General features: G+C 36.5%; 2 protein-coding genes across 3 annotated transcripts; one reads left to right on the forward strand and one right to left on the reverse strand.

The window, feature by feature from the left end:
- The first annotated feature begins 8 nt into the window (after positions 1-8).
- On the forward strand, positions 9-11,369 carry cd63 (CD63 molecule). The gene is made up of 8 exons (XM_079848983.1): positions 9-165; positions 2,392-2,476; positions 7,195-7,377; positions 8,596-8,670; positions 8,757-8,852; positions 9,355-9,498; positions 9,688-9,771; positions 9,874-11,369. Exons 2-8 carry the CDS (start codon positions 2,399-2,401, stop codon positions 9,937-9,939), a joined length of 726 nt encoding a protein of 241 aa, XP_079705109.1. The 5' UTR covers positions 9-165; positions 2,392-2,398; the 3' UTR covers positions 9,940-11,369.
- On the reverse strand, positions 10,813-15,568 carry letmd1 (LETM1 domain containing 1). Of its 2 annotated transcripts, none has more exons than XM_079848982.1 (9): positions 15,430-15,568; positions 14,972-15,126; positions 14,768-14,883; positions 14,597-14,679; positions 13,776-13,962; positions 13,567-13,668; positions 12,467-12,619; positions 12,270-12,366; positions 10,813-11,519 (listed from the first exon to the last, which is right to left on the reverse strand). In XM_079848982.1, the coding sequence occupies exons 1-9, from the start codon at positions 15,546-15,548 to the stop codon at positions 11,446-11,448; spliced, it is 1,086 nt and encodes a 361-aa protein (XP_079705108.1). In that variant the 5' UTR covers positions 15,549-15,568; the 3' UTR covers positions 10,813-11,445. The 2 variants fall into 2 exon arrangements, with proteins under 2 accessions (XP_079705108.1, XP_079705107.1); XM_079848981.1 differs by having other exon boundaries at positions 14,972-15,129.
- Between the last annotated feature and the right edge of the window lie 2,372 nt (positions 15,569-17,940).

Here is a 17,940-nt window from a genome sequence, read left to right on the forward strand (position 1 = left end):
CCTCATGCAGTAAGGGGTGGGGTGCAGTTATAGGAGGGATCATTTACACAGCACACACATCGACTTCTCTCATATCCGTGAACTGTTTCTTCTTGCTTGGATAGAAAGCATCCAATTTTCACTCTACAGGTTTCCTGTACGCTAGACTGAACATTTTAACCCGAGGTAAGCGATCTCTCACCGATTAACGATATTTTCTCGGCAGGCGCGAGACACCTTTGATTTTAAAATTAACGTATTTTTTTCAAGTAACTTTGTCTCGAGACTGAAGCGAAGGCCACATTTTTTCTTTGTTTGGGAATACTTCGTTTGGTTTTCTTGTTTTCTTAAGTAATTAGTTTTGACTGGAAATCCTCGAAATTACACGCGGGGTGTAATTTAGTTAACCAAATGAATGGCCATATTGTTTCCTGTCCTTCGCGAGCGAGCTTCTTATGTCGTAGACTGAATTTCAACATGCTCGTCTTTTCTGAGAGAGCGAGGCTCTAAAACTCTTCAAAACTTCAGACATATCGGTGGGTTTCTTTGTAAACATGCGAAAACTTTATTCTATCAGATTTAAAACGCCATGATGTAAAACTTTTAAAGTTGATAAATTGGCGTAGGAGTTGAAAAATAAGACGTTTGTATAACGCAAGAGGAGGGGATTATCAAAACAAGAAATACCTAAGTATTTTGCCAACAAGTGTCATCATCATCATAAACATTTATTTATTTACAACTAGTTTACTGACGCAGTTAAATATTATGTAGGCATTTTGAAAGCTAATTTGAAAAAAAAAAAAAAAAAATGCATTTAAAACATGGAACTAAACTCTGACTGTTGATCTCGTGACCGCAGTCAGATGACGTTAAAACAGGTTACGCTTTCTCACGGTTTTACTTACTGAAGACATGTCAATAGTTATAGCATTTCTCATTTTACCTAATTAATATTCTGTTCGCTTGGCTAAAGCGAATGAGGACTATTATTACATTAGGCTACACACTGCTTTACCTCCAAAACCCATATTTTACCTACATTTATTTTGATTACGGGTATTTTTCGTTGTATCAAATTTCGTTGTATACCATGCAATGACAATAAAGGTAAAACTAAACTAAATAAACTTATTTTGTCTCCAAAATTTTACAGAAGAAGCTTTGAAATTTCCAATTTCTTCAAATACAGTAAAAAAACCCCACAATGTATGGTGATTTTGCATTTTGAAATCTTTTGTTTGTCTTTTGAGTTACTGTCTTGTAATACTTTGTCCTATAAGAACTGTCATCACACACTGGATGAGACATTGGGTGCGTCTCAATCAGCTCTCTAGTTCACTATGGGGCACTGATTAGGGAGTCAGTCATTTTAAGGGCTGTCTCAATCGCAAAATCTGTCCCTAAAAAAAAAAAAAAAATCCCACAATGCACCGCAAAAACATTACGTTACGTTTCTGAAGTGTGAAACAAAACTCATCAGCCAACTCAATAAATATAATGACACGCAATAGAAGATTTTGAAAAGACAAACAGCTTTTTTATTATATGTCCGCATAAATACACATCACTGGACCGGTAGCGAACACGTCTAGTTAACATTTCTAATTAATATTCGCCTGAAATGTAAGGATATGTATCAAAACAATGTGTTTAAACAGCATAAAAATAATATTAAAAAACATACAGGTTTTTGTGCCTGTTGTTGGGAGCTAATTGATACACACCCATTGTATTTTAGTCATGCGGTTAAGTATAACATGTCCACCCTGGAAACTCTTGGGGGAAAGAATATAATTTTTGAAAAAGGATATAGTCATCTGTACTGTTTTCTTTTTCAATCACAGCTTAATAATATCAACAAGAAATATGGACATTTCAATTAAATGGTATAGAAGGATAAAGTTCTACATGGGCACTTTTTATTTTTTTAATGGAAATCGTTGTTGTTTCCATATGTTTTTTTTATTAATGAGAATTAGATTTTTATATGGAAATAAAACAAAAAAATCTGGATATTTTGTTACTCAGTTTTTAAAATAGAAAGAATATAAGATTAAAAGAATTTAAACTTGACTGGGATGACATGAAAACTTAAACATCAAAGTTTCAATGGCCAAAAAACACTAAATTGTCAAAATGACCCTTATATTGTTTATACTTTATTTCTTCTTTAAATATTCTTGCCTTTTGACACTGTTTTAGTTTTTTACTTTGATGGTTTGTTTCAATTGCTTGAAAAGGATATTTGACTTTCCACGATATACAGTTAATTATTAGCCTCATTTAGCTTGTGTCAGAAAACTGACCTATATTGTTCCAGCATGTTTTAACCTTGCAGTATTAAGGGCAGTAGGTGTGGTCGTAGTAGGTACTTTCGTTTATGTGTTTTTACCTTCATTTTATTTTCAGGACTTTTATGAAAAGCGCCATGGCTGTAGATGGAGGAGCAAAATGTGTCAAATACCTGCTCTTTTTCTTTAATTTCATCTTCTGGGTGAGTAACAACTAATGTCTGTATTATTAATGTCATATTTCGCATTAGCCAGGGCATGTGCCATAACTGCTGACCGTTTCCCTGATTTGTCGTTGACTTTATTGTGAAAGATTTAGACCAAACCCTTCTTTCCTAACACTTCCTTTTTACAATTCATGCTTGCGTCACCTTCACTTTAGTTTAGCTACTGTGAGAGTCTTTGACGTAAAAGGAGAAACAAAATAGACTTTTTTTTCTCTACTTCTCAAATAAGCCTTATGGTATATGCAAAAATCACCTCAGAAAGTTTTAAGAGGTTCTAGTAACTAATGACGCTCACTTTTGCCAGTCAAGGAGTTCAGGGGGCCTCCACAGGGGGAGTTCTGTTTTCTCTTATGGTGACTAAGACATTTCCCAGCAGTCAGGAAAACATGTTTCCTGGCCATGCCAGATGACTGGAAAACCGTCAGTTTGTGTTGACATGTAGATCAAATATGGATGTAGATCTATTGCTTATGAACATGGGTTTACTCAGAAAGTGGATAAACCTTCTTGTTGGCACATTGCATGCTTAAAGGGAACGGAAATATTGTGGTGAACTCAAAATAAACTTCACTGATGCACAATTAATGTGTCCCAACTTGTGCAAAGACACAAAGGTAAAGGTGTGAAATTTTTAATGTGCATAATGCAAAAATGTTTGTTTTTGTATTAGAGTGTTTATGACTGTCCTTTAGCAGTTAGCTGATAATGTAGGCTTCCTTTTAGGTAATGGAAACATAGCACTTCATCCAAGCAAGTTTGTTTGATCACACAAAGCACTGCTTGTTCCACATACTCATCTTGTGCTGTTGGTGTTGACATTGTTTGGTGTCTAAGCGTTCCCTGGTGTAAGCGTGCACACCACACACTGTTTACAATGTAACCTGAGCATTAAGTGGAATGTTTCCTGAAAAAAAACAAAAAAAAAACATTCTTGCGTGTGCAGCGCTCTGTCCTTCAAATTGACAACATAGCTGCAGCTGCTAATGGTCTTTACTTGTTTGAGCTGATAGCTTGTTTCTCAAATATAGCTCACTTCGCACCTACACAATCTATGCTTCCTGTGATCACACACAGTCATGCTGACTTTGGACAGATTAAATTTTCTAACAACATTTAAGCTTTTTAAGATGGTCTGAGATGAACGATGAACTGAACACACTTATAGACTTTTTCCAATGACTGGAGAAGATTTTAAACACTGACTGTGAACAACGCAACTGTCTCTGACTTGGCGCGTTTGGGCATTATCAGTCATGTATCAAATTACATTCATAATTGGCCTTACAGTTGTTAAGTATGTCCCTGGCTTAAGGTGAGGGTATTAATTATCTGGATGTGTATGTTAGTGGATGCAAATGATTAATTCTATTTTATTATATATTACAGCATTATGTATATTATTAAGGGAAGGAATTATTTAGGGATGTTGATGTTCTGAGCAGTTTCTGGAATTCTTAAGTTTTAGATTTTATTTACTCACAAGTTGTTAAACAGGTGAAAATCACTAATGAAGATGCAATATATTTATTATGTTGCATCTTCATAAGGGAATTTCACCTTTAATAATTAAAAAAATGTAAATGAATTGTGTGCCACAAAAATAGCTTTAAAGGAGAACTCCGGTCAATTTTAACATTGAGCTCATTTTTTTGTACATTTGGAGTGTACAAAAATGATGTTATTTAAGCCAGCGCAAATACCTTTGTTTACATCCTGTTTTTCGGTTGAAGTCCAAAGTAGTCGATTGCAGAGTTCACACGCATAGGTTTAATACCTATGATCACGCGCGTGAACTCGGCAATCGACTACTTTGGACTTCAACCGAAAAACAGGATGTAAACAAAGGTATTTGCGCTGGCTTAAATAACATCATTTTTATACATATCTTTCACATCTACTGCAGTCAGACTCACTCGTGTTCACTCAGAAGGAATCACTCACATTTTCTGTGCACTTGTAATGACACATCAAGGATGTTAAGAGGCTAAAAGCAGGTTTAGTACTTGCCCCATTGAAGTCAACAGGGTGCAAATTTTAAAAATAGAATAACTCGGTGTAGGCAACACCGATTTTTGTCGTTGTTCTCTGTATTGACAGCACTCCATATGTACAAAAAAATGAGCTCAATGTTAAAATTGACCGGAGTTCTCCTTTAATTATGGTATTCAATAAACATCAAAATAATGCTGTGAAAATGTCTACAATCACAAAGAAGCAATAGGAAATTTTATCCACAAGTTTTACAGAGGTTGTGCGGGAAGAACACAGATGTGTATTCAGATGGGTTTGAAAACAGTACATGTGTGAAGCGAATGTACTTAACTTTCCCAGGGAAAATTTGTTCCGTTTGGAAATTACTATTCTACATGGAGTACATTTCACATGTTTCGTACTGTTTTTTTTAAATAATTAAACAATTTAAGTAAACGTCTTTTGAACTACATTTACATTGGATGGATTTCCTGATACAAACCAGACATGCAACCTTTAACAATTCCAGTGACGTACAGATAATTACAGTTGTGTTTGCTTTCTGAACTAGAAAAGAAAATTGTGGTGCAGGTTTGTGCTGGGAATTTGGTATTCAAATGTCTTGTATATATTTCTCAGTGAGAGATTGTAAAGTTCAGCCTCAGTCATGTGATTGATCTTCCTATTTACGATGGTATCATGTGATGTGACTTCTCCATACTAGTTTCAACGTTCATCTGTGACGCATTCAGTCAAGTAATGCCAAAGGCCAGCCAGAATATGGTTGGACACCGCTCCTTATTTAGGACATTGTCATGTGTTTCTTTGTAATAATAGACACTCCTGGCAATTTCACAACATATCTTTATTTCATTCAGCAAATGAAACAGGATTCCTCCTGCTATTGTTTCCTCTTTGTCTATACCATGCAGGTGCCTACCTGCTGCCACTTATTACCCTCAAATATTTACACTGGTGTTGCTTTGTATGTTTAGCCGGACCAGTGTAGTCATTAAAGTTGTTCTGGGTTGTTGACTAGCTGTGACGCCCATATATTCTACATTTGTACAGCTGACACATACATATTACTAAACATCCTTTACACTTTCTCAGCGGTGCAGTTCAGTACTAATTTACTTGGAATATTTACACAGTACGTTATCTGTGTGATGATGGCGCATAACTAATTTTCTGATTGCTGACAAACTTTACATGGCATGATGAATAGATATTGCGAGCCAACGTCATTGGCAAAGGAGTGTACCGAAGGTTTTAAAGAATCTCATTGTTCTAACAACTTTCCCACACCTAGTTACAACTCACTTTTTAAATTTAATTTCTCTCTTTAATGCTCAGCAACATCCTGAAGTGAAATTTAGGGTTAGGGAACAGAATAATGCAATTTTACACAAGGTACCTAGTTGATAACTATTAATTAGTACTTATTCTAAATTGAAAGATAGCAAAAAAATGCTAGTGGTTCCCAACTCTGGTCCTGGAGTGTCCCCAGCACTGCATCTTTTAGATGCCTCGTTAGTAAAGACTCCAACTCCGTAACGGCCAACTTGGATCATGTGTGCCTTAAGGGATATTTCACCACTGGAAAGATCAATGTGTATTTAAATTGGGTCATTTATGTAGTAGAAATGTGAAATTATTTTAGTGCCTTCTAGACTGAGAAAAGCCAGAAAATGTATTTTTGGCTCATGTGGATGAAAGACTACAACTCCCAGAATGCACTTGCTTCGCTGCCCTACGAGGCAACTCCCAAGCCACGCCTACCGGTTACAGAGGGCAGTATCGTAAGAAATGATACAACTAGGCTACTAGTTGACTCGAAACTGAAAAGACGCCGTTTTATCGTGAGATCCCACCCCCTATGGGCGGGTTGAAAAATGCGGAACGAGTTCCTACTACTGGCTGTAGTCTCTAGCCTCTGGCCAAAAAAGCGTGACGATTTTTGCGTCCTCTGAGTTTTTTTTCCTGACACACCTTAAAGCAGGGTTCACCAATCTCGGTCCTGGAGGGCCGCTGTCCTCCAGAGTTTAGCTCCAACCAGCTCCAACACACCTGTTTGAAAGTTTCTAGTATGCCTAGTGAGACCTTGATTAGCTGGTTCAGGTGTGTTTAATTGGGGTTGGAGCTAAACTCTGCAGGACAGCGGCCCTCCAGGACCGAGATTGGTGAACCCTGCCTTAAAGCAACTTTGCTCCATGACCTTAAATGGTTGTTTCAGATAACTGTGCGTTCACACCGCCGCCGACGAGAGCGTCAGAGTGGCCGGAAGTCATTCATTTTCAATGCGAGGGCGGCGCTTCTTGGACGGTGAGAGCGGCGAGAAGAGTTGAAGTCAGGTCAACTTTATGGTAATGAGCTACAACGCGGTTCGACGGCAACCAATTGGAATGTAGAAGTCCTCCGCTTGTGAGGATTCCAGAGAACGCAGTCAAGTAGTTCGATCTACGTCAGAGCGTCCCCGCATCTTTCTACGGTGTCGTTGGCAGGGCGGCGAGAGCGAATTTTGCCACTCTTGCCGGCAGCGGTGTGAACGTACAGTAAGAGAGACATCAAAAATGTACTCCAGGGTAGGGAACCATTGAATAGGCCATCAGAATTGGTCATTTTAATAATTGGATAATTTGAGAATGCAAATACATGATATGTCTTCTGTTCACTGTTTTTCACACTGACTTTTCCACTCTCTCACTGTCTCTCATCCCCAGCTGTGTGGCCTGGCCTTAATAGTTGTGGGGACATTGGTCCGTGTTTCATTCGTCAACACGGCCATCCTCAAAGAATACGCTGGCTCTCCTCTAGTAGTGATAATAGTGGGAGTCGCCATCTTCTTCATCGCATTCTTTGGCTGCTGTGGAGCCTGGAAGGAGAATCATTGCATGGTCACCACGGTAAGGATATGTGACAAATATTTGTGTTCTAGTGCATGGATTGATATTTTATTTACAGTGATTCTAGTAGATGTGAACTAGTCATTGTTCAGACTTTTTTGCTAAGATAAAGGAAATGGTCTACTGGGTAGGGTTGCTTCAGCCATTTGTAAGGTCTTAACATTCACACTAGGGGCTACTTAATTTGTTTGCACCATTTATTCTTAATGCTTAGCTAGTAGGTGTAAGCTCTTCATAAACAAATGCTTAGTCACAGATTATGACATGACATTTACCTTTATTGATTATCCAACTTAAAAATGTAAATAGGAGGTCATGCACTTTTTAGCATGCACAGTTTTAACTTGTTAGGTTTGTTTTGATCTAATTTACCTCATGTGGGACCAACATTTCTGTAATAAATGCTGTAATCTCATTTGAATATATATATTGAATATATATATATATATATATGTATGCATCCACCCCCACCCCCCCCCCCCCATTTTTCCAGATTTTATCAAAAGTATTAACAAAAAGATGAATTTCATATAAATATTTCCAATTTGTCTATTATTATTATTTATTTTGATCTATTACTGATTTAATTATTTCCATATTTTATTGTATAATACATTTAAATATGTAAAGATAATAAAGATTCAGGAAGTACATTTTAAAATATAAAGATAATACTAATGCAATAAATACTAGTAATGTGCAAATTGACAAATGTTTATTTTATTATTAAAATCTGGCATGCATTGCGGTAGAGAAAATGAAAATTTTCATGAAACTGGAACCAGTGACAAGTAAATGTATAGGAGTGTATATGTCAACTACTCTGAAATATTAAGTTTATATGTGGGGTTATGTTCTAAATAAGTTTAGTGGTGCAGCACACTAATATGTAGTATTGCCCAAGTAATTTAGTACACATATAAACACATTATTTCCAATAAGTTGCTGCTGATGCTTTTGTTTAAATGCTGACTGCTGTAAAACTGCTGTATGTCTGTTAATGCTGTTGACATGGTCAACACATCGCCAACAGGTTAAACCAGATTCCTTCTTACACAACACTTAATTTGAAGAATAGATATGTATCTGCATATTTGACTGAAATGGAAAACAACCCAACACTGACCAGCTCTCAATAAAATCATTCAATTCTTTAAGATGTAATTTCTTGACTTGTCATTTTTATCATTCACCTCTCCTCTCTTTGTTTTCTCCTAGTTTGCTGTTGTTGTCTCCTTCATCATCATCATTGAAATTGGAATTGCCATTGCTGGATATGTCCTCCGCGCAAAAGTGAGTACTCTTCTAATTTCTACTTTATTACTATCAACCTGTTTTCCAGGACCATTTGGCTCCTAATAATCTCTGTTTTTCTGCAGCTGCCTGAGGCTGCGGATAAAACCATCGAGTTCCTGATCGCAAAATACAACAACACAAAAGACGACCGTGACGCCGTCGATACTATGCAGAAGGGGGTTAGTAAACCCAAATCTATCACGTTTCGGAAAGTCCAAAAAGCCTGCTTGTCTGAACAAGGCCTGTGATCCTGCTCTGATTTCCATTTTCATGTGAATGACGCGTGTCTCGAGTCTCCCCAGCCTTGTTTGCTTATGCCATCTGTTGATGTTAAACTGACATCCTGCTTCCTCTTGTGCCGTCATGTGGCTAAACTTCAGTTCAGACCCTGTGGTGTACTTGCTCTCTACATTTTTGAATGGTTTTTAGTTCAGTGAATCCATTCTGCTGGATCATATGCTCTCTTTAGGTGATCTCTGCTGTTGAAGGGAAATGTATTAATGGATTCACTCTATGTAAAATGATGTGTTTATTTGTTTCTGTGTTGTAATTTAATTTAGGGCTGTCAAATAGATTCAAATAATTACGTTTTGCCATTTAAACAATCAGCTCTTTTTTATATACACACACCAGACAGTGTATTTTAATTTGACTGAATATGAATTTATGTCTTTCTTATAGCTCAAGTGCTGCGGAGGAAACTCCTCTCAAGATTGGGTGAACTTCAGCACCACTCACAAATCGGTCCCAGACTCCTGCTGTATAAATGTCACCAAGGACTGTGGTATTGGAGCTCTTGGCGATGCCAAAAGAATCTACACAGAAGTAAGAAACTCTTTGTTCTTTATTATTGAAATAGTACACTAGGTTTTGGCTACTTGACTCTTCTGTACTGTGGCATTTTCACAAAGTCTAAAAACATTAAAAACTTTTTTTTTTTTTTATAACGTTCAAAATGTTTGGACAGAACATGTGAGACACTAGAGACTAAGACTTTGTGTTTGTTTAATACAGGGATGTAAAGCCGCTTTGGATAAATTAATAAAGGATAACATTCTGTGGTTTGCTGTGGGAGCTCTGGTCGTTGCGTTTGTGCAGGTGAGACCTGCAATATTGTTTTACCTGTTGTCTGCACACAAGAACGTCAGTGCAAACTCCCCTTCTTCGTACACTGATACATTTTTGTTTTGTTTTTTGTAGATCACGGGGGTTGTGCTGGCCTGCATTCTGATGCGAGCCATCCGCAGCGGCTATGAGGTCATGTGATCACGTCCAGTCACTTAAAGCTTAGAGACTACTCAGTTTTTTTTTTTTTTTTTTTTTAACCATTATATAAATGCAAATTATTTTCCCTCTTGCTGTGTAAGTTGACAATACACATTTTCACTGAGAGTGAAATGTTTATCTTTTTCTATGACTAATCCAGTAGATTAGTCTCCTGTTAAGTCTGACTTATTCTTACTTTACTACCATGTTGATATTCCTTTGGGTTACAGGACAACAATGAATTACTGAAATGCCAAATTTTATACATTTACAGAACATTGTCAAATAAAATAATTAAATGTTCTAAACAAGTTTGTCCTATTTGTTCATTTTATTATATTTGAGTTACTAATATTTGTTACAACTGTAGTTTCTGAATCAGTGCTAGGTTGATAAGGGATGCAAACAGAGACCATTAAGTTTGAAGTCTTTTAATAGAAGTTCTGATATTTTCACGTCGCGTTGACTATGTACTATCATACTTTTCAGTGACATGTTAACACTGAACCAAACGGCATTCTATTTATATATAAAATACAAAATAATGCAACATTTGGCAACATAAAAAGATAACAGCATGTATTGCACCGTGTTTATAGCTGTGTTCTTAAGTAAAAAGGCACCTGTTAAAAGGCTGATTAAGATCATTTTAGAATGACAAAACATAACTTTAATGCTTTGACCAAACAGCCCAGTGCACACAGCAAACAACTTCTTATTGGATAGAACAAATAACAAGGTACAATAATCTTTGTGTAATTTTGGGATCTCAAAAATAAATATTAACATAAACTTAATTAAAATGAGTATATGCGGCATTATAGAACTTAGCTTCATATATTAAAGAATACACTTTATCTCCAGTATCCAGGCTTTGTAAACCTCTTTCCAGTTTTAACATCGGATTTAAACCATAAAAACTGGGTTGCTTTACATATTAAACATCCCAATAGTGATTGTTTGTCTTACTAATACACCAGAAAAATGAACAAGATAGGTGATACTTGTCCGTATACAAAATGCCACAAAACAATTCACAAATGATTGTGCTCCACGAACAACTCTATTTAGAATGAATGTCTCAAGACCAATGAGCTTTAATTCCAAATGGATGCATTTGGCACATGTTCAGTGTGCTTTTTGTAGTGTGATCTCAGTGTATTGTTTTGCAGTGTATTGTCACCCTGTCTCTATGGAAGAAAAATGAATGAAATTATTCCACAAATTCCAGAATCTCTATTGCATCTTTCAGTGACAATGTCTCTCCTGTCTGTTCCTCACTCAAGTAAACAAAATCTCCAAAAAACAAATTTAAAGCACAGCACAACATTTAAAATGGAATTATTCAGAAACATAAAATTCCCTTGATTACAAAAGTAACATAACTAAGCCAAAGGACTGGTATAATAAAGCTTGTGTTGCGTTGCTTCAATTTGCATACAAGATTCTTTTGTTCCCATGATGCATTTTGGGTGTGGTGGTGGAGTCATCTGCTTCCTCTCGAGGTCAGTGACGTTGGTGTTTAGGGTAGTTTACAGTGAGCAGTACCATACAGTGCAGATAGAGGGAGGTCTCTGACTCTGATCAAACAGGAAGGAAACGCAATGCCACAATGAATGTGCGACACAATTGTCATGTCAATAGTTTCAAAAGCAAAACAGTGGTTTACTCTAATATTTTTCATGCCATTTAACTCATTCATCACACTGCATTGCATTGTGGGATACAGTATCCAGGGCAATGCACTGTGTTGTAAACTAGACATTTTGTCAAATGGTTATTGCATACAGCAAATTTACATACAGTGCACAGTATACACACTGCATAAATGGTAATCTTGCATTCACACCATGTCGGAATTACCGTAATTATGAGATTCAGATTTGTAAAGTGTTCCCCAAATTGTACCCCCTGACCACTGAAAAAGTCACATGGAACCATTCCAAATGGTGGTGGCTTCAGCAGAGAAATGTAGTTTAGTAGTTAAGTCAATTTCTGTTTAATAATTCCTTTAATTGACTATTGATAATGTCTTACAAATGCCAGATTAATCTACAAATAATTGAAAGACATACAATACAGTTTGACGTAGCTAGAACAGAGATAACTAACTTAAACTTTTAATGTTTATTAATAAGCATTTGCATAACAACTGTTACTTGTTTTATTGTGGTTTTGTCTGTACTCGAATTATACATTCATTTTGTGTGGTGTTAACATAGAAACAATAATCTGAGGATGTGAGCAGCTAGTTAAACGTTGAACGCAATATAAGCGTAGTATGCTAGCACTCTCTTCTGAACATAGCCTTGATTTCATGGCCTACGTACCTTTGAGGTGTGTTGAGAACTGCAACCACTGTGTGAGCCATTCCCGGCACTGTGCGGGACTCAGAAGCTCTGGATTCAGCCCTCTCACGTAACATGCCTAGGAGACGTGACGTAAAAGTGACACATTATCCTTCAAAAATCACAAAATAAAGGCTGCTGACAGAATGTAATGGGCAAAATAAGGAGCGACCTCTGACCTCTCTGAGCTCTGTGTCGTTTAACTGATGCAAGCCTAATTGAACAATGCTGCGGTCAAGCTGCATGAGCTCTAAGGCATGACTGTTCAAGCGTCGACCAATCCAGAAGCCTGGGAGGCGGGGCGTCAGGAACAGCAATGGACAGAGGTGTCTCTGCAAATATATTTATATGTTCGCATTTAGCAGACTTTAAAAAGGAACAAAAGCAATTTGTCAAAGAGACAATGTAATATTCAGTCAGGTTTATTAGACAACTAGATTAGGAAGCAAGCTAGAAAAGTTTTTTTTTGTTTTTGTTTACATTTTAAAGACATTTTTAAGTCATGATGAAACGGAAGTAGTGACAGAGCTTTTCTTCCATTATGTGGTGTACATCTAAGTGTAACGGATTATCGAAAAAAGGTAGGGACTAGGTTCTATGCATCGTTGTTGATTGGATTTTGAGATTTGCACTGAAGGCAGATGAACGTAAGCTAGCAGAGGAGGGGTTTAAGTGGACTAAGGGTACATGTACGACAATGATGTACTAAAAACGGAAAAGTTTCCTTTGCATTTTACATTTTTTTGCGTACAGACAACAACGTTGTCAAAAGGATCCCCATTCACCCGGAGCCGCAAAAAACGACAAACAGCGCTGTATTAAGCATGACAGGACAGTATTTGTCAATGTTTCCTTGTAAAGAAACACTACGCGCCAATAGACTGAACACATATTATGCATTCGCATGACGTCACCGTTTTCACAAATTCATGCTTTTATAGTTTACATGGAGATGATAATGGTATTGTTTTTAAAAACTTGCATTTTCAGGCCCCAAGAACACCATTGTCGTGTAATTGAACGGCCAAAACGCATAAAAAGTTTTCCGTTTTTAGTTGAAAATGAGTCGTCTAAACGCCCCCTAAAGGACTGGGGAGGTCCTGCAAATGTCACCAGAGAGAAGTCTTTCGTTTTCACCTGAAGGTCCAGTTGACTAGATGAATGAAACATGCACAGATGAATTGTTCACAATAAGATTTATAACATACATTTAGAAAATAGTTTTAAAAACTTTTAAAATGCAATTCATTGTGCAGCTGGCTGATTATTTGGAGCTCACCATCTGATCTGCATACATTTTCTTGATACCTAAGGGAGGTCCGGAGAACAATGTTCTCACTGCATGGACATCAGACACTACAGGATGGACTCCATGTCGCACCTGCAGACACATATTTATATTTATTAAAAAGTCAACATCTGAATAAAACAACTCAAAAAGATGTATGATTATACACATGAGTAATATCATGAATTAGTTCAGGCTACCTTACTGCAGAGCTCCATGAGGCGGCTTTTAAGTCGGCTGTCTTGGACAGAAGTGGACGTGCTCTCCAGCCCCTTTACTATAGGCCAGTGGTGCTGTGCCCTCTGGGAGTGGTACACCCTCTGAAACTCCACTAGCTGCTGTGGGGTCCAGAAGTGCCGGATCAGAAGCTGGCGAGGATAGAAGTACCTAGAGGGCAGAATTGTGGAGGAAAACAGAAGCAAAACAACACCCTCCATTCAATATGGCTATACAACAATTGTTATTATTATTCAAAATATTTTTTATTTCATTATTATTAAAATTAAAAAAATTAAATAAATAAATAAATATTACACTGCAATAATACTATAAAATAAAAAGCAGAATATTTAATAATAATTATTATAATAATAAACATTAATATTACAAATATTTTTATTTTCTTATTAAAATGTTAAACATTAAACAAATCATTAAATAAATATTACTATTGCAATAATACTGTAAAATAAAGAGCAGAATATTTTAGAATTATAACAAACTATTTTTATTATTATAATATTTTATTATTACATTTTAAAAATTAAATCAATAAAAATACTATTGTACTGTAACATTAAAAGCGTATTTATTAATGATAATGAATTTATTTTAAAACACATCCATTTTTCCTTTGGATTTTGAGGATGAATGGATTATTGAATCAATGAATGGAAGAGTGACAGATAATCAAGCAAACATTTTATACTCAATATTCATCAATCAGTATCAAAGATACAGAAATACTTCATAATTGCAAAAAACACAGAATAATCAGCAGTGTAGCATAATAAATACTCACATTAGGATAAAGACCAGATAGTTGGCGAAAGGAGGTATTGATATGATGACCAAGGGAATGGCTTTGATTAAGTCCCTGCGGACCTGAAAGCAACACATAAAAAATGACATTTTAATAAAACTTATGACAGCAATATATCCCGTAAATGTCTGCTTCAGTTCTTCAGCCCACCTGTCTGAGTTTCTCCAAATCACGGTAAGGCACATTCTGGTGCTCTACGCTGTCACTGAACATGCGAGTCATGATTCTTCTCACTTCTTGAGCATCTTGAAACAGGAGCCGGAACCCTTTATACAGAAACACAAAACCAATATCATAACACATATACCGGAGATGGTTTGAGGTTTAATAATCCAGTACTAATTTTAAATATACCTTTCATAAAAGTGTGATAGAGAGCATAAAAGCGAGGAAAGCGCCGCTGCAAGAATCTCTCATACTTCTCATTGACCCACTTCAGCCTGGACACAATGCTTCGACCAATCCCACGTCTTGCTTGTGAAGGTGAGTAGTGTCTAACAAACCACAAACTACTAGACAGACAGAAATAAATATAAATAAATAGATAATAAAAGATGATGTGCTGCTGTCACAACAGGGCAGGGCATGTACTGTAGGCTATTTCCTGATTAACCCAATGCATTTTATTCTATTTCTACAAAAACGAAAGGGAGAATAGACTATGAGAAATACTTAATGTTGTCTAGTACTATTTATCATATTCAGACTCATAACGACTAATCTATATGCAAACTCTCCTAGCTAAGGGAATATGCCTTCAAATGATCGATGCCTATAAATGATAATTTATATGAACTTATTATAAATAGTACCTGGATTTTGTGGAAGCCAATCTAGGTGTGCAGAGACTTGCTTTGACCCCGACAGGTTGTTTTCCATACAGTAAGATCACAGAAGCTCCGCGGCATACCCCTCTACAGGACAGCGCCATCTTGGACTGAGCAGCTGACAGTTCTACGTGGGCGTGTCTTCAGAGAATGGAATGCGGACGCGGCACTGTGATTGGCTGCTGCAATAACCACATAAACAGTAACCAATGCGCACCACGTTTTTTTTTTGGCGTTGACCGGAGTATTTGTGTGATAGGAGTCTTTATTTCAAAACTGATGATGAGCAAAAAACAAGCACACTAATGAGGTTTATCACTTATAACACATAGCCTAATGATAACCAATATCTTTATTACAGATTAATGAGGTAATACTTTTTGGCTGAAACCTAAGACTTTTAAAAAAGAACTCACCACACTAAAAAAAAAATGTTCTTGTAGCCATCTAATTTAACTTAATTAAATATTTGAATTGTTTTATTTGTATTTTATATAAACCCGTTTAGGTATATTTTTTGTTTGTTTCATGTCTGAATTTGGGAAATACAGTATTGACTATAGTACATAATTATGAGATTAATACAATAATGACGAAACAAATTAAGGCTTTAAGTAGAGCATTTAAATTTAGAGTTAAGGTTCCATTAGAATTTTAAATCAATTGAAGACTGTTTTGAATATTACGCGTCCTTCAGTGCACCAGTCCATTTGTGATGATCATAATTTTTTGCCTGGCCAGTCAGATAAGGTATTTTCACTGTGGAGAAGCAAAGGACTGACCATGATTAATGGAAAATTTGCCACTTTCGAGCACTTGTATAAAACCTTTGATCTTTCCCAATCACAATTTTTCTGATATTTACAGGTGCGCCACTACATTAAACATTCTTTTACTGAGTTTCAGGAGTTACCTCAGGATCATTATCTGTATGATCTTTTTGGTCAACCCCCTAATGCCAAACAGTTGGTGACTCGGTTTGTTTCTTTGTTTGCATCTCATTTTTCAGTCTCTTCAGATCACATCAAAGCAGCATGGGGAAAATGACAGCGGAATTAATATCTCAAACGAGATTTGGGAAGAAGGACTGAAGCGAATCCATACCTGTTCTGTTAATGCAAGATTACAACTTATTCAGTTTAAAGTGTTGCATAGATTACACTATGCCAAATCTAAAAACTTAATAAAATGTACCCTTCAGTTTCCCCGTTATGCGACAGATGCAAGAGCTCTGATGCTCATACTTTTTGGTTTTGTCCTGAGATTTCTGAGTTTTGGAAGAATATTTTTCTGTGCCTACTCAAATGTTGTTGGAGAAGATATCAGTACAGATTTGGGGTTAGCTTTGTTTGGATGTTCTGACCCTATATTAGCATTGACACACTCTCAGCAACTGTCTCTTTTGTTTGGTATGGTGGTGGCTAAAAGGGTGATCTTGATGGACTGGAAGTCCACTGTACCACTAGCTTTCATAAATGGCTGGCTGAAATGGTTGCTGCCCTCAAGCTCGAAAGGATTTGTTTTTCTAAATTGAATGCTTCTAAAAAATTTGATAAAGTCTGGGGCCCCTTCCATAGACATCTTTCTAAGAGTTGAAATATGTTTGAGCCTATATGTAATATGGATAACTTCTCTCTTTTATCTCTTAACTTATTGTTAATGTTTTGTTTAAGTTTATGTATGGCTTTAAGGTGTAATTTCTCTTTCTATCTGCGGGTTGGGTGGGTGGGTGGGGGGTGTTGTTTGTTTATTTTATGTATAATATACTTTTTGTGCAACTTTGTTTGTTTTGTGTTTGTATAAAAACTGTTATAAATAAAATTATATATATAAAAAAAAAAAAAAAAATTAAGAGTTAAGGGACTGTTCGTTTTTTATTTAAGGGTCTACCGGAGGAGTTTTGAGATCTATTGTCAAAATAGACTTGACCCTCCCTTCACCAGCAAATTGCAATACATTTTTCTATGACCCTCCAAAATGATTGTGAAAAAAGGCATGACCCTCCCCGATAATTTGATTACTTCTGTACTGGTGTGCGCTTGGCAAAGATGGTCAGATAGCCTTTTTTTTTTTTTCACAACCATGACAAATGACTTAACCTCTGCTTTCTCATCTTACACATCACACTCATTAACGTTATATAGATTTCAGTAGATTTACTCACTATCACTAACATTGTTGTGGAAACTCAGACCCAATAAAACTCGACGTACATTCACCACACATGTTAATGCAGCGGTAGAGTTACACTCACACTGCACTTATTCGCAATCACAAAAGTTAATTATTTGCTCGTGCTTTAAAGCTTTGCCGGGTAAACATTCTGACATGATGTACTTTTTCTGAGCAAGTACGCCCGAAGCGCGCGAACAGTAAACTGGATTTTTGTTGGGTCAGACCCATCTGCTAGCGATGGGGGGGCCGAGACTGAGAGAGCTACATGGAGCTACATGGAAAAATATGCACCAAACAAGCCACTTTGAAATTTAGCTGTTT

Source organism: Squalius cephalus, assembly GCF_949319135.1.
Source record: "Squalius cephalus genome assembly, chromosome: 18".
Classification (NCBI taxonomy): Eukaryota; Metazoa; Chordata; class Actinopteri; order Cypriniformes; family Leuciscidae; genus Squalius; species Squalius cephalus.

What these genes read in the sequence shown, in the direction of transcription:
- cd63 (XM_079848983.1), top strand. Translation starts at nt 2,399, where the DNA reads ATGAAAAGCGCCATGGCTGTAGATGGAGGAGCAAAATGTGTCAAATAC. An exon ending in TCTTTAATTTCATCTTCTGG is followed by an intron (nt 2,477 to 7,194) that starts GTGAGTAACAAC and finishes TCTCATCCCCAG; the next exon opens with CTGTGTGGCCTGGCCTTAAT. An exon ending in ATCATTGCATGGTCACCACG is followed by an intron (nt 7,378 to 8,595) that starts GTAAGGATATGT and finishes GTTTTCTCCTAG; the next exon opens with TTTGCTGTTGTTGTCTCCTT.
- letmd1 (XM_079848981.1), bottom strand. Translation starts at nt 15,548, where the DNA reads ATGGCGCTGTCCTGTAGAGGGGTATGCCGCGGAGCTTCTGTGATCTTA. An exon ending in TTGGCTTCCACAAAATCCAG is followed by an intron (nt 15,130 to 15,429) that starts GTACTATTTATA and finishes CTGTCTGTCTAG; the next exon opens with TAGTTTGTGGTTTGTTAGAC. An exon ending in TATCTGGTCTTTATCCTAAT is followed by an intron (nt 13,963 to 14,596) that starts GTGAGTATTTAT and finishes TCTGCCCTCTAG; the next exon opens with GTACTTCTATCCTCGCCAGC.